The 15,422-nt window shown below is 55.7% G+C and overlaps 1 protein-coding gene across 3 annotated transcripts in view; it reads right to left on the bottom strand.

Annotated features, from left to right (window-relative positions):
* The window catches only part of adcy6a (adenylate cyclase 6a), a 62,295-nt gene extending 49,145 nt beyond the window's left edge, over positions 1 to 13,150 (bottom strand). For 2 of the 3 annotated variants that reach the window (XM_069187308.1, XM_069187311.1), the window contains exons 1-3: positions 12,567 to 13,012; positions 8,954 to 9,127; positions 7,562 to 8,507 (exon numbers count right to left, since the gene is read on the bottom strand). In XM_069187308.1, the coding sequence (XP_069043409.1) occupies positions 7,562 to 8,507; positions 8,954 to 9,127; positions 12,567 to 12,586 (1,140 nt within the window). In that variant the 5' untranslated portion in view covers positions 12,587 to 13,012. Of the gene's footprint in view, positions 1 to 7,561; positions 8,508 to 8,953; positions 9,128 to 12,566; positions 13,013 to 13,053 lie in introns of those variants that run through there. The other variant, XM_069187314.1, reaches the window with a different exon arrangement.
* Positions 13,151 to 15,422: the final 2,272 nt, after the last annotated feature.

Below are 15,422 nucleotides of genomic sequence, written 5' to 3'. Positions count from 1 at the left end.
AGAGAGAGGGACAGAGAGGGAGAGACAGAGGGACTGGAACAGAGAGCGAGAGAGAGGGACAGAGAGGGAAAGAGAGGGACAGAGAGGGAGAGAGAGGGACAGAGGGGCAGAGAGACAGAGGGACAGAGAGGGAGAGAGAGAGAGGGACAGAGAGGGAGAGACAGAGGGACTGGAACAGAGAGCGAGAGAGAGAGAGGGACAGAGAGGGACAGAGAGGGACAGAGGGGAAGAGAGACAGAGGGACAGAGAGGGAGAGAGAGAGAGGGACAGAGGGGAAGAGAAACAGAGGGACAGAGAGGGAGAGAGAGGGACAGGAACAGAGAGCGAGAGAGAGGGAAAGAGAGGGAGAGAAGGGTAGAGAGACAGAGGGACAGAGAGGGACAGGAACAGAGAGGGACAAACAGGGACAGAGAGAGAGTGGGACAGGGGGCAGGAGACAGAGAGGCAGACACACGCTCACACAGAGAGGGCACAGTGTTCTCCTTGCCGCTATTTCACACTCTCCCTGGCGAGGTTCCTGGGTGCCCCCCCCACCACTGCCCTGGTTCAGGGACAGCACAAAGAGGGCCATTGTTCCCGCCATCTCCCCCTGCCCTTCCAGAACACAGCCCGTGGGTCCGATTCCGGGGAAACAGCGCCACAGTGGGAGAGGCGGCCCACCTCTGGGGAGATCTAGATCCCAGGAGTCAAATTAAACAGCACAGCCGACAGGGCCATGTCTCTCCAGCCACACGACACCCACAGTTCCTGCGCCCCTCACCCACATCCAGCCACATGGCCTTGAGGACCAAGAGCCTCGCGTCCCGGGTGGCATGCAGATTTGTCTTTATCGAGCACCGAAAACCACAGCAGCACCCGTCCGAAATTGACCCTCTAGTGCCCAGCCCAGTAGGAGGCAGGAGACACCGCACAGTAAGCTCACTGAACACTACATTCCCCCCACCGGAAACACAACCAGCACTAGTGAGCAGCTCACAATCACCAAAACAGTTAATGAGGCTCAGCATTAAAGCAACATAAACCAGGCAGGGCCTGACACAGATGCTCATGCAGAAGCATGCCATCTGCAGGAGCCTACCCCAGATCTGTCGCAAGAACATTAGGAAAAACCATGAATGCACAGATGGACATAGTAAGAAGCGCACTGAAATTGGACACTCAGGTATCTGGGAAAGGCTGGTGTCAGCAGCTTCAAGATCACACTCCCTACATTGCACGCAATTTCAAACAACTTCTGAATTTGTAATTCCCCTCAGCCAAGGAGAAACACAGAGCATTCCAGAGGTACTCACGAGCCAGCGGACTTCACTCTGTAGGTCTGTATTCGTGCAAATGCTTTCTAAATGTAACCGGCAGCTGATGCACCGATGCCAGGACTGTGGTTATGCAAATGTTTGGACACCACATATACGCGATACAACATTCAAAACTGAAGCCCAGGTAGACTCAAAACACATGCCAACCTGTGAAACTCCTCCTCTTGTTCACCTCTCCATAACCTCCTGCCAGAGGTAATGTTATTTGAATCAAAGGGAAGCCAGTTCTTCCAATCCACATAAACATAACTGAATCCCTGGACAACATACTGTAGCTGAATGAGCAGCAGACACTGCAATCAGACAATGAACTGTCTCAGGACACTTTCAGGTGAAACCCTTCTTTCCTTGAGGGGTTTACTGTTTGTGTTATAGGGAAACCATGCTAAAATAAATTGGTTATAGTATTCTATGTAGTTTGGGTATTGTTACTGTATAAAGTAATTTCATACCACAAAAAAAACAATTCCATCCATCTATTTTATGACATTTTTTCCAATTCAGGGTGGCGGGGGAGCAGGAGCCTATCCCAGTAAGCAAGAGGGGCAAGGCAATATACACCCTATACAGGACACACACACAGACACAAACACACACTCACACCAGGGCCAGGTTTCCCAGAAGCCAGTTAACCCGCCAGCATGTCTTTGGACTGTGGGAAGAAGCAGGAAAACCTGGATGTGCTGCCCTTAAAAGCAATTTCCCCCAGTTGTATTCATTTAAAAAGTAATCCCTTACACAAGTAAATCAGAAGTGCAATGGGAAACTTTTCCAAAGTAACTTTTCCAGCCCTGGCAATTGGCACAGCGTTCCCATGTGAGATGGAGTAGAGAGACAACAAGGAAGGTAAGTCATCAGCAGGTCAAGCCCAGCTTCACAGAGGAATGCGAGTCTGATTGCTGACGAACACAGAAGCGGTACAGGTTCTGGGTACAGGACGGACAGGCTCAGGGTGCTGAAACAGCAGCTGCACCTGGGAGACACCCAGCAGCTCAGGGGAGGAGAGAGACACTGCCGCTCCAGGGGGCTGAAGGGGGAGCGGGAGGGGGGACAGACTGTACAGGAATAGAGACGAGTGTCCCTGGTGGGTGGGCGAAGCGAAGCGTGCCGTCCCCTTCTCAAGCTCCCCATGCAGGGCGGGAGTGGTCACAGCAGCCACAGTCTTAACGACAACTGGAGAGTGCAAACTGGGCAGGTTTTCCAATAAAACCAAAAACAAGTTGAGAAAAGGATCTTAAATACAGCCACAGTCATTAGCAGAGCCATTAGCCCCTGCCAAGCTGCTAATGTTCTCAGGCCGAGGAGTGTCTGCTGAGCGGCTTGGGTTTAATCCCAACTCCCATCGGAGGGATGATCCGCACAATCGCTCCCAAAACCTCCAAGCCAATCAAGCTGCTCCTCTGGATTCTCTGTCTGGAGGAAGGGAGCCAAAGGCAGGGGACACGGAGAGCACCGGGCACAAGACAGAGACCTCCGCCCGCCGGAATAACAGCGCTGCCCGCCACACCCTGAGCCGGGAGCCCCCGCGGCAGCCCACCGCAGCCCGGGCTCTCGAGTGAGCACGCAGCCTGGGAAGAGGGCACACCGCAGGGGCTGTCAGACAAACCCCCCTCCCCCCAGCCCCCAGCCATGAACACGGCAAAGGGACTATCGACATCGAGTTACAGGACATCGCCGAATCTCGCCCGCCTCACTCCCTCACTGAGCCCCAGCTCCCAAGGGGCAGAGCCGCCATTGGCTGTACAGTATATCTGTATCTGAGGGCTCTTTTTACACATCAGCTCCTGGCTCAAACCAGGCTTGACAGGCCTATGGGAAAGTTCACAGCAGACTGCAGGCCCACATCCAAAAGACTGCATCTGATAAGCAAATAGGCAAACAGGCCACACAATAATATCAGAGGCTCAGCTTAAATGCTCAGGACCTGCTAGGAATCTGACTCCCTTTCCAAGAAAGCCAGATTACTCCACTTTCTGTTAGGGGGGGTTACCTAATTTAGGATTTAACACTCCTCACACCATCTTACACACTCGAAACCACAGAATACACAGAGAATTCTCCCTAAGAATATATTTAAACACTTAGATCTGTTTACCTTCAACTACCATGGCAGCTCAGTAACTCATGGGAACAAATTTCAACCCCCCCCCCCCCCCTCTTTTCTACATGAATGGACCGGTCTGCGAGAGGCGATCGCTGCGCTTCGGAATGGCACACATGTCATCTGCAAAGGGGAAGCCCACATGTAGACCACAAACTGGCCCAACTGGTCTTCAATGAGTGAAGACTGGGGCTGATAAGCAAACCCTGATCACAGGGTTTCACAGAAAAACATCACCAGCGCCTAGGCTGCACTCTTACAAGGGAACTACAGATACAGGGTTTGTTTCAGAGAGCAGGACACTACCCGACTGGATAGTCCAAGCATTATATTTCATGAACTGCTCATCCGATTCTAAGGCGAAAATCGAATCATCAGAGCAGGGTGCAATATCTGTGTGGAGTTTGCATGTTCTCCCTGTGTTTACACAAGTTTCCTCCAGGTGCTCCGGTGTCCTCACACAGTCCAAAGACATGCTGGCGGGACATCTGACTTCTGGGATAATTGGCCCTAGTATGAGTGTGTGTCTATGTGCCCTGCAATAGGCTAGTGTCCCAACCCAAAAATCATAAGAATAAGAATATGCCACAGTGTGTGGATACTCATGGTCCTGTCTATCCTCTTCAACATGGCGTTAAACGCAAAAGCGTTTTTGCTGCAGCAGCTACTGATGGGACAGACGCCAGAAAGAATATGAGCAGTGCTCTTTGCTCATGTTAAAACAGTGCTCTTTGCTCATGTTAAACAGCACTAATACTGGAGCTGCAGTGTGAGCAGTGCTTTTTGCTCATGTTAAACAGTACTAATACTGGAGCTCTAATACACTAATTAGAGCTAAACACTAAACACTAAACACTAATACTAATACTCATGTTAAACAGCACTAATACCGGAGCTCCAGTGTGAGCAGTGCTCTTTGCTCATGCTAAACAGCACTAATACTGGAGCTCCAGTGTGAGCAGTGCTCTTTGCTCATGTTAAACAGCACTAATACTGGAGCTCCAGTGTGAGCAGTGCTCTTTGCTCATGTTAAAACAGTGCTCTTTGCTCATGTTAAACAGCACTAATACTGGAGCTCCAGTGTGAGCAGTGCTCTTTGCTCATGTTAAACAGCACTAATACTGGAGCTCCAGTGTGAGCAGTGCTCTTTGCTCATGTTAAAACAGTGCTCTTTGCTCATGTTAAACAGCACTAATACTGGAGCTCCAGTGTGAGCAGTGCTCTTTGCTCATGTTAAACAGCACTAATACTGGAGCTCCAGTGTGAGCAGTGCTCTTTGCTCATGTTAAACAGCACTAATACCGGAGCTCCAGTGTGAGCAGTGCTCTTTGCTCATGTTAAACAGCACTAATACTAATACTGGAGCTCCAGTGTGAGCAGTGCTCTTTGCTCATGTTAAACAGCACTAATACCGGAGCTCCAGTGTGAGCAGTGCTCTTTGCTCATGTTAAACAAGGCTTCAGTATTCCACCGCTGCCTGCCCTTTGCTCGGGGGGCTGGGGTCCTGGGAAGGGGAGGTGACAATGGCACACGTGGAGCCTGTGGGGGCCAGGAGTGAGCAGGGAGGAGGGTGGGCGTGCCTGGGGGAGGGGTGGCTGCTGGCTGTGTGTTTACACTGAGGAAATGGCTGTCATTGACCAGGACTTCCTTCCCTCTGTGCTCCACTGCCGGCCTTCAGCACCACCATCCCCCCCGCCGGCAGCTCCATCCCGACCCCCTGAGGCTCACACACAGCTGATACACACACACAGACACACACTGGCACACACAGCTGATACACACACACAGACACACACTGGCACACACAGCTGATACACACACACAGACACACACTGGCACACACATCTCATACACACAGAAATGCAGTGACACACAGAGACACAATGAGACACAGCTGACAGACACACACAGGGACATACAGGCACAGTGACACACACAGAGACACACTGAAACAAACTGACACACACAGAAACACACACTGACGCAAAGAGACACACTGAGAAACACGGACACACACAGAGACTGACACACAGACACACTCACAGATACAATGATACACAAAAAGACACACACAGAGACACAGACCAATACACAAAGACACACGCCAACACTGATACAGATACACTGATACAGATCAATACACACAAGCATGTTCACACAGCCACACAAACACGCAAAAACACCAACACATGCACAGACACTGACAGATACACACACAAGGTTGCACACATGTAGATAAAGACAACTGGCACATGCGCACACAAGTATAAATACACATACAGAACAAACGCACACTGAAAATGACACACAAAGTCAAAGACAAGAATGCAAACACACAAAGACAATGACAAATGGCAGGCCCACACAGTCCCTACACAGCTGTGGGCAGACTGGCGGTGTGCCCCCTCTCCCTTCTGCATTCCCACTGCCCCGGGACAGAGCAGAGTGCCCTGGGCCACTGCCTCTCACCTCCCCCAGTTTCAGGCCTGGAGCTTCTCGGGAGGAAAGGGAGCAGCAGAGGCCGAGCGCTCGTGGAGTTAATGAAATTAAACCCTCTCCAGAGTCCGTGTGTGTGTGTGTGGAGGAGGGGGTAGCAGGAAGAAACAAACCCATTCCTTCTCCCTTTCCTCTCTTTCTTCCCTCCCCCTCCCTAGTCTTCCTCCAGTGCAGCCCAGCCGCCCCCCCAGCAGGACAGTGTGCCCCTTGTGCCAGCGAGATGACATGAGGCTGACACACAAGACAGGGGAGTCCTGCTCACACTGACCTTGAGCAAGCGCTGGCCACACACACCACACACACACATCCTGCAACACACAGCATAACACCACACACATCCTGCAACACACAGCACAACACCACACACACATCCTGCAACACACAGCACAACACCACACACATCCTACAACACAGCACAACACCACACACACATCCTACAACACACAGCAGAATACCACACACATCCTGCAACACACAGCAGAACACCACACACACACATCCTGCAACACACAGCACAACACCACACACATCCTGCAACACACAGCACAACACAACACACACATCCTACAACACACACCACAACACCACACACATACATCTTACAACACACACCACAACACCACACACACATCCTACAACACACACCACAACACCACACACATACATCTTACAACACACACACACATCCTACAACACACACAGCACACACACATCCTACAACACACAAAAAAAACACGACACACACATATCCTACAACACACACCACAACACGACACACATCCTACCACATCATAAAACACACGCACCACACACATCCTACAACACACACCACAACAACACACACACATCCTACAACACACGCACCACACACATATCCTATAACACACAACCATCCTACAACACACACACCACAACTCATATCCTATAACACACACACATCCTTCAACACAAACACCACAGCACGACACACACATACACATCCTACAACACACACACTACACACATATATCCTACAACACACACACAATACACCATAACACACACACTACACCACAACATAACACTCACACAACACACCACACCACAACGCATGCATCCTACAACACATACACACGCATGCAACACACCACACCACAACATAACACACACACACATCACACCACACACATCCTACAACACACACCAACCACACCACAACACAAGCCTGGCCATCTCTCAGGACTCACCCTGGCCACCCAGCCCGGTCACACATATCCAGCATGAGGGAAAAGTGACAGCAGCTAGAGACGTCTACACAGTCTGTGGAGTCCCCAAGACCAACCTGCACCACATCCCCTCCCCCGGCTTCCCCGTTCGCCTGCTCCTGTGAGATACTGCGCTCTGCTCTGCTTTTGCCAGAATCTCGCTAAACTCTTAACTGCGTCTGTTCCTTTTACCTGAAGGCAACAGCACACCCGGCTCATGTGGCCCCCCCAGGCAGCCACAAGGGTTTAATGTGTGGGCCGCAAGCCTGCTGCTGGGAAGCCACAGACAGCCTCCGGGCTTCCGTTCCAGCCAAGCTCGGAACGGCGGGGTCTGGTCAACAGGGCGGATTAAACGCGGGAAAAACGGACTCGAGCCCGGTCGATCACCAGCTCTGCTCCCCTACCTGTCTCCACAGGAAGCTGTCCTCCAGGTTGAGCCTCCAGGCGGTGAGCATGTGGATGGAGGAGAGCACCACCCCGCTCAGCACGGCCGCCCTCATGCGCACCGGCAGCAGGGTGTAGATGATGTAGATGAAGAACACGGACCACCAGATGCCCTCGGAGGCGGAGCGCGGCTCCACCCTCAGCACGCCGAAGACCTGCACCACGAAGAGCACGGCGATGACCAGGTAGCTGACGATCCACATGTAGTCCTGGTGGAAGCCGTTGCGGTTGCAGACCACCATGAGCGCCAGGAAGAGCGCCATGGCCACGGCCAGCACGGAGGCGTAGGCCACGTCGGGGGGGCCCTGCACGCAGTGGAAGGCCAGCATGACGCCGCACACGATCACCAGCACGCCCATCAGCATGGTCAGGCTGCTCTGGTTCAGCCGGAAGAAGTACCGCTGGTACAGCCGCTCCAGCTTGGCCGACTGGAACTTCTTGGACTGGAAGACCCGCGCCACCCTCTGCCAGCAGTCCGCCGCCGTCAGCGCGCCCCCGGCGCCGCCCGCGCCGTCCTCCGTGTCCCCTCCTTTCCTCCCCTTCGCCTCCCCGTCCTCGAACCCCAGGTCCACCGACTTCAGCCCCACCTCCCCTCCTTTCTTGCCGTAGTGGTCCTCCTGCCAGCCGCAGCGCAGGCCGAAGCTGCCCCCGCCCCCGCCGGAGGCCACGCCCCCGGCCCCTCCCACGCCGCCGCCCCCAGCGGCCCGGTTGTTGCCGCGGTGATGGTGGTGGGGGGCCTGGGCGGGGGGCTCCATGGCCTCGGGGTCCCGCAGGCAGCTCATGTAGCGGGGTCCGCACAGCGAGGAGCTGGCGGCTTTCCGCTTGGACTTCTTGCCATTGCGCTCCCCCCACGCGGTCTTGCGGTCGTCCACCCTGGCGACTAGGAAGCCACTGAACCACGACATCCTGCAGGGGGGCAAGAGGGACGGGACAGGGGCAGGGGGGGGAGTCAGCACCCCGCAGGAGCACGGCTGATTGAGAGAAGCCTTCACAACCCACCCCAGCCACTTCTTCTCATCGGGGTCACGGGGGGAGCTGGAGCCTATCCCACCAAGCAATGGGCTCAGGGCAGGCTACCCCCTGGAGGGGACACCAGTCCATCACAGACACACACACTCTCACACCAGGGCCAATTAACCCACCAGCACGTCTCTGGACTGTGGGAGGAAACCCACACTTACACAGGGAGACCCCGCAGACTCCACACAGACAGCACCCCAGAACTGACCCCAGGGCCCCGGCGCTTTGAGGCAGCACTGCTCACCACTGCGCCTTCCTGCGATTCAGATTCCAATCATGTGCTTTCCCAGAACACATCCCGGAGACGGGGATCTACGGCCTCTCGCTCTCACCTGTCTGGGTCCCGGCCTGTGTCCCAACCCGGCTGGCCGCTGCTGGACAGCTCATCTATCCACCTGGGGGCGCAGGGAGAGGCGGCTGCGAGGGGCTGGAAGGGCTGTGTCCAGAGCAGAGCAGCCTGAGGGCCGGGAGAGTTCCTACTGCGTCTGTCCGCTGGGCCCCTGGCGCTGAGGACGAGGGCAGAGAGGAGCAGCGTCAGCCCCCGGCGCAGCCTCTACACCCTGATCATGACCCCGAGCCCCACCCGCACCCCAGCCCTGTCTCCCAAACACTGATTCTGTCCCCCAGCCCCACCCAAACCCCGACCCTGTACCCAAACCCCAACCCTGTCCCTGAACCCCAACCCCGACCCTGTCTCCCAAACCCCAACCCTGTCCCTGAACCCAAACCCCGACCCTGTACCCAAACCCCGACCCCTACCCTGACCTGAACCCTGACACCCACCCCAACACTGACCACAACCTCGAACTCCAGCCTGAACCCCGACCTCGATCCCAACCCAGCTGGGGCTCCCCTTTAAGGCAACGAGCCACTGGAGATCTGCTGTGCTTCTACAGCACATCGGATTGGCTGCTGGCGTTCTGTTGTTTGATCTACATGGGCCAGAATATTAGGAACCACCCCTGAAATAATGTGCAGGACCTCAAAGTGAGGTGTTGCACAGGGACCATCGCAGGCCCGTCCCATCCCACTCCTGCAGCAGGACGGCCTTCGGCTGGGGGTGTGAGGGGGGGTGGTGGTGTGTGGGGACTGAACTGGACAGGTCCGCTGGTTCCACTGGTTTCCAGCAGGAGTGAGGTCTGGGGATTGTTCTGACCAGGGAATGTGCTGGAAGTCTGTCTCCTGCTCCTCCAGCCCAACCCCCCCCACACACACACATGGGGGTCTGTTAATTGGACTGTGAGGTTCCTAATTTTCTTTTTGCCAAATTAGAAAATAAAAGATTAATTACATCAATCACCTTACTTTTTTATGATGATGATTAGATCTTTGACAATTCATCAACCCATAATCCATCTTTCAATATTCTTAGGGGGTCACAGGTCTATCCTCCCAAACAATGTCTTACAGCATGAAGAAACAATATTGCTCTAATTAAATGGTACTGTGTAAACACCATATTTCACAAACTGCACTGCACAGCTCCATTCCTGCAATACTGCAGTTTAAACCAGCATGCAGTCTAGGCACTGTCGTTGTATGGTCTGTAGGCATGTAGTGTTTTGGTGCTTTATAACATTTTTATACAGTACACTAACTCGAAACACTAATAAAGATACACTGGGCACAACCCCCAGAAGTACAATGTGCAAAATTAGCTACTATAAAAAATATGATGAAATTCCACTGATCCATCCATTTCTAACCACTTCATCCATTACAAGGTTGCGAGGAAACAGGAGCCTATCCCAGCACGTAACACACACAAGGCAGGGTACACCCTGGATGGGACACCAGTCCCTCATAGACACACACAGAAACCACAGCCAGTTTTCCCAGAAGCCAATTAACCTACAAACAACACCTTTGGACTGTGGGAGGACCCCCACATTATCACAGGGAGAACATGCAAACTCCACACAGACAGCAACACAGACATATTGCTGATCCCACGTCACTAGGACCCCTGCAGTCCTAGAGCACTGCCCCCCTCTGTCATGGTACCCTGCTGAACACACTCTCAGGACACAAGACAGGGCATTAACAAGAGAAGTCCATTCAGCCTGTCCAGCCTGTTAGGTAGTCAGCAGCTAATTGGAACAGGATCTCGTCCAGCTGTGTCTTGAAAGAAACCAGGGTTTCGGCTCCAACACCACAGCTCAGGAGCTTGTTCCACGCTCCCACCACGCTTTGTGTAAAGAGTTTTAAATGCACCTCCGCAGTTTCCACTTGTGAACTCTGGCTCACGTTTCACTGTTCTAAGCTTCTGACAAAGCGTCAGTCAGGATGGAACCCTGGTCAACTGTTTGGTGGCACGCTGACCCCTATATCACCCAGGAGCCCGTCTGGTCGCTGGTAATAGATTGAGCTGTAATAGGTCAGTTAATCTGATGATCTCATCCTGTTTCTTGAGGGAAACCAGAGTACCGGCGTCAATAACGTGTCACACCTTCCAGAGACTCAGCTGTAAACTTGGACACAAGAGCTGCTCCCCTTCCACAGTCCGGCTTAAGGACGCGCTGCACGCACCCACCGCTCTTCGTGTAAAGGCAGCTCCTTCTATCCCATCCCCTCGCCTTGGAAACTGAACAGGGAGCCGGGCTGTTGGAGAGCCAGGAGGGCTGAGCTCTAAATACATTTTGAACTGGCAGCTAATGAACTTGAACCAATTACAGGCTCAATTAAGCCAGAGGCAGGCGATGTCCAGCCGCTGACTCAAGACATCTGCGAAACCTGCGAGGCTGAAACCATCTGGAATTGGGGCTGGAGACTCGCGGGCGAAACCCCGTGTTTGTGTCATTCTCGGCGTTCCCTGTTTCACACAAACTGCCCACGACAATGGAAGCCCTCCTGAACGCAGGCCGCAGGGGCGGTGTGTGGTCTCAGAGATTAAATGGCGCGTGGTTCCCTCAGCTTCCTCTGAGTCAGATGTTTACTTGCTCATATCTGAAAGCCGAAAGACAGCGAAAGCACAGCCCCCTCCCGCCCCCAGAAAATAGGACAGAGCAGAGAAGCCGAACAGGACGAGGTAACTGGTCTCGGCCTGGGTCCTGGTCCGGGTGGGCACACCTCCTCTGGGGCTGCAGCTGGAGAGGGCGGGACACGGCAGGATCCCTGTCTCGCGGAGGACGAGAGTTTGGGCTGCTTTCAGCAGGACTAGGACATGCTGCAGCTTCTGTCTGCCTCCGGAACGGCCCGCCTGTGGGGGTATCTGCAACTGTACAGCTCGTCTGAGCCCCTTTCTGCCCCCGGGACGGCCCGCCTGTAGGGGTATCTACCCCCTGTACAGCTCAATTGAGCCCCTATCTGCCCCCGGGACGGCCCGCCTGTGGGGGTATCTGCAACTGTACAGCTTGTCTGAGCCCCTTTCTGCCCCCGGGACGGCCCGCCTGTAGGGGTATCTACCCCCTGTACAGCTCATTTGAGCCCTTATCTGCCCCCGGGATGGCCCGTCTGCGGCGGTATCTGCAACTGTATAGCTCGTATGAGCCCCTTTCTGCCCCCGGGACGGCCCGCCTGTGGGGGTATCTACCATCTGTACAGCTGATCTGAACCCATATCTGCCCCAGGATGGCCAGGGGTATCTGCCTTATTGACAGGCAGCAGTCAGGTGGCAATATTCAACACTCCTTCCCCGGTCTGGGGCCACCAGCCGCATCTCAACCGCCTTCTGGGTCTGCAGCACCCCAGCAAGACACCCCAACACCCCCCCAGCAGGACACCCCAGCGAGCCCGGGCCTGGCGTCACCCGCTGGGCAGCGCTGCCGACAGCCCGAGCCGGCCAGCTGTGGCCCAGTTCGGAAACATCTCGTGTTGTTGAAGCAAAAATAGATTTCCTCACCCCCCCGGCCCTGCCCCGACAGACACATCGTGAAATCGGACTCTCTCAGAGACTGTTCCCACCGGCCCGGGCGCCCGGCCAGGAGAGAAATAATATATACTTACACATCCTCATCCTCCGCCATTCAGACAGGAGACAATAACACGCGGGAACACGAGCTATTACGGCAGAGCACGAGAAGACGCTAATTTCTCCTGATCAGGACGAGACCGCGGGGCCCCACGGCGCGCGCTCCCCCGAAGTTCGCCCGTGGGGGAGAGAGACTCCACGGGCGCCGTTTCAAACTGCGACCCCCTGCAACACGAACGGGCTCGCGGTGTCCCCCACCTCGCATCTCACAACGCCTTCTGTTTGTTTTCCTTTTCTCGGGAACCATCTACGCTTAGAAAATGTGTGTGTGTTACATTTCGTGGTTTTTTTTTTTTGCTGTTGTCGTGCAAATCTCGTACTGTTGGACTGGATTGGGTCGGTCCGAGGCACGCGGGCGTTACATAACTCGACCAGCGCTCCGCACGCGCTGCAAGCCTGCTGCTCTCGAGCTCGGCCCCGGACGCGAGCTTCCATTTTCAGACGCTGCGTTAGAAAACTCACCACTGGCGCAGCGGTGCCGTGACAACAGTCCCACAGACGCTGCATTTTGGGGCTGGCTTGTTCCAAGATCTTATCTGCAGGGGCTGCAAATCACGCTGTCAATGCCTAGCATATCGTTTCACATGACTGGTGCGAACGGCGCACTCGCTGACAGGAGGTCCACACAGCCAATAAACTCGTCCACGCGCTGGCATTACATAACTACGGCCGGGGCGTTCCGCTCCTCACAACACAGCAACAGCGGTGACCCTGTCGGCACAGTGACAGCGACAGTGCGGGGCCGCCGGAACACGGCACACCGCCACGCTGCGGGCACGGGAGAGCGCGTTTTCGGCGTCACATCAGCCGGCAGGAAACAAACAATATGTTGGAGGGGTGAGGGGGGCAGAAACACGCCGCTGTCACTCCGCTCCACGGCCGGGCTGGTCGCATTCCAGCGCGGCGCATCGCCCGCAGGTCCCGGAGGCAAACGGGACTCGGCGGCGGCTCCGACCTTTTTACCGTGTCCCGTCGGCCGGCGGGTCACTGACGGTGCAGCGGGTGACACTGACGGCCCGCTCCCCGCTCCCCGCTCCCCCTGCCTCCTGCCTCCGGTACCGTTTCCTTGAGCTGGGGCCGGCCACGACTCCTGAGCAGGGAGAGCGACACACGGCAGCACCAGTCCACCTTCAAAACGGCCCTACGTGGCACACATGTCTGAAACATCACGTACATGACACGGCCGCGAGTGCGCCTCGCCGGGGACCGGGATGAGTGCGAGCCGCCGGGCTGGTCCCCCCCCGCCTCCCCCCGGGCGCGCGGGGCTCCCCGAACAGCCCCCGCAGCCAGCGCGCGAGCGAGCCGGGAGCCCCGCCGCGCACTCACGTCCACCGCGCGCGGAACAATGCCCCACGAGCCCGCATTCCAGCGAAGTGGACCAGGCGGGCAGACACTGGCCATCGGGAGAGGGGGGGTGGAAATGGCACAGAGGAGACTCGGCGGAAGAGGGCTCGGACCGGACTGGAGCACAGCGCCGATTCCTCCCCCCTGCCCCTGCGACACCCCCCTCCCAAAAACACACAAAATCCGATCCTATCAAAACAACAACACGACCTGGGCAGCGCTCAGAAAGGCACGCATTGATCATGCACAGGCGAATATCTGCAGCACGCAACACACTCTGAGGGGGGAGAGGGACAAACTGACTCACCATGGGGGTTTTTTAATACCGCGTACAGCTGTGATGATAATCCTCCCTTAGTCCAGAAACCCCCAAAAAATGAACGCCGCCGCGCTCCCGGGACTCGCCGCTCTTCCTAAGGCGAGCGTCCGGCTGAGAGGTGACGTCGTGTCGCGTGCATCGGGGCGAGGGGTCCGGGGGACTCGCGACACAAACAGCCCCTCCGTCCGCCTCCGTTTTTCCGCCTGTTCTCCCTTCCCTGCCCGCTGGAGCGCCCGTCACATCCAAGCTCTCTCGCTCTCGACTCTCTCTCTCTCGTCTCTCCCCCTCTCTCTCCAGCCGCCGCGCCTGCCCCTAGAGGTCGGTCCCGGCTCGCAGAGCGCCGAGCGAGCGATACGAGTTCATTTATCTCCCCGAGTGCTCGCCCGCCCTGTGCCCCGCAGGCCGGCGGCTCCAGCCCGGGTTTTTCTCCTCTTGTTGTCCGGCAGAGAAAAAGAAAACCCCACACACAGCCTTTACCCCGGATACGGATTATGAATATCAATACAGGATCTTCGTGCCTGGTTAAAACCCGAGTCTCTTCGCCGGCTCCAGTGCTCGGTTCACGCCGCAAACCGCACCGTCCTTCCTCCTGGTTCCGTTGACTGACCGACAGCCCGTCGCCACGGTCAGGTCACTCCGCACGCTGGCCGGGGTGAGACGTGGCTCAGTCCGCCGATTTATTCCTCGTTCCGCGTCGACACGCACTGGATGTGCAGCGAGGTGGTTTCAGACGCGCGTCCGGCCGGGCCGGCTCGGTCTGTGGGTCACGTCACCCGTGTCCGCGACGGCGCAGGTCCCCCGAACGGAGCGCCCACTCGGGAGTGCGTCCGCGCGAGGCTGTGCTGTGACAGCGTGCACCACCCGCTCCCACGCGAACTTGGGCACACGCACACGCACACGGGTCCTAAACGTCTTTCAGGTCCTTGATGTTTCTGGGTTGACGACGGATTCATCATTATCGATCCCATTTTCCTGTTCTTGCCCCCAGTGAAGAGAGCGAGAGTCCGGAAATCCGGAGTAAGAGTTTCAAAACGCTCTCTCTATCGATCAGCTTGATTGATCAGTGAATACACACTTCAATAACTTCAACAATAAAGGTCCGTCAAAACAATTTAAAGGTTCCCACCAGGGTCCCAAAGACCCCCACACACAAAACGGACCCCTTCAT

This window comes from Lepisosteus oculatus, chromosome 1 (genome assembly GCF_040954835.1).
Source record: "Lepisosteus oculatus isolate fLepOcu1 chromosome 1, fLepOcu1.hap2, whole genome shotgun sequence".
Classification (NCBI taxonomy): domain Eukaryota; kingdom Metazoa; phylum Chordata; class Actinopteri; order Semionotiformes; family Lepisosteidae; genus Lepisosteus; species Lepisosteus oculatus.
Note: the sequence above shows the minus strand (reverse complement) of the source record. Positions and strands in the feature narration are given on the sequence as shown.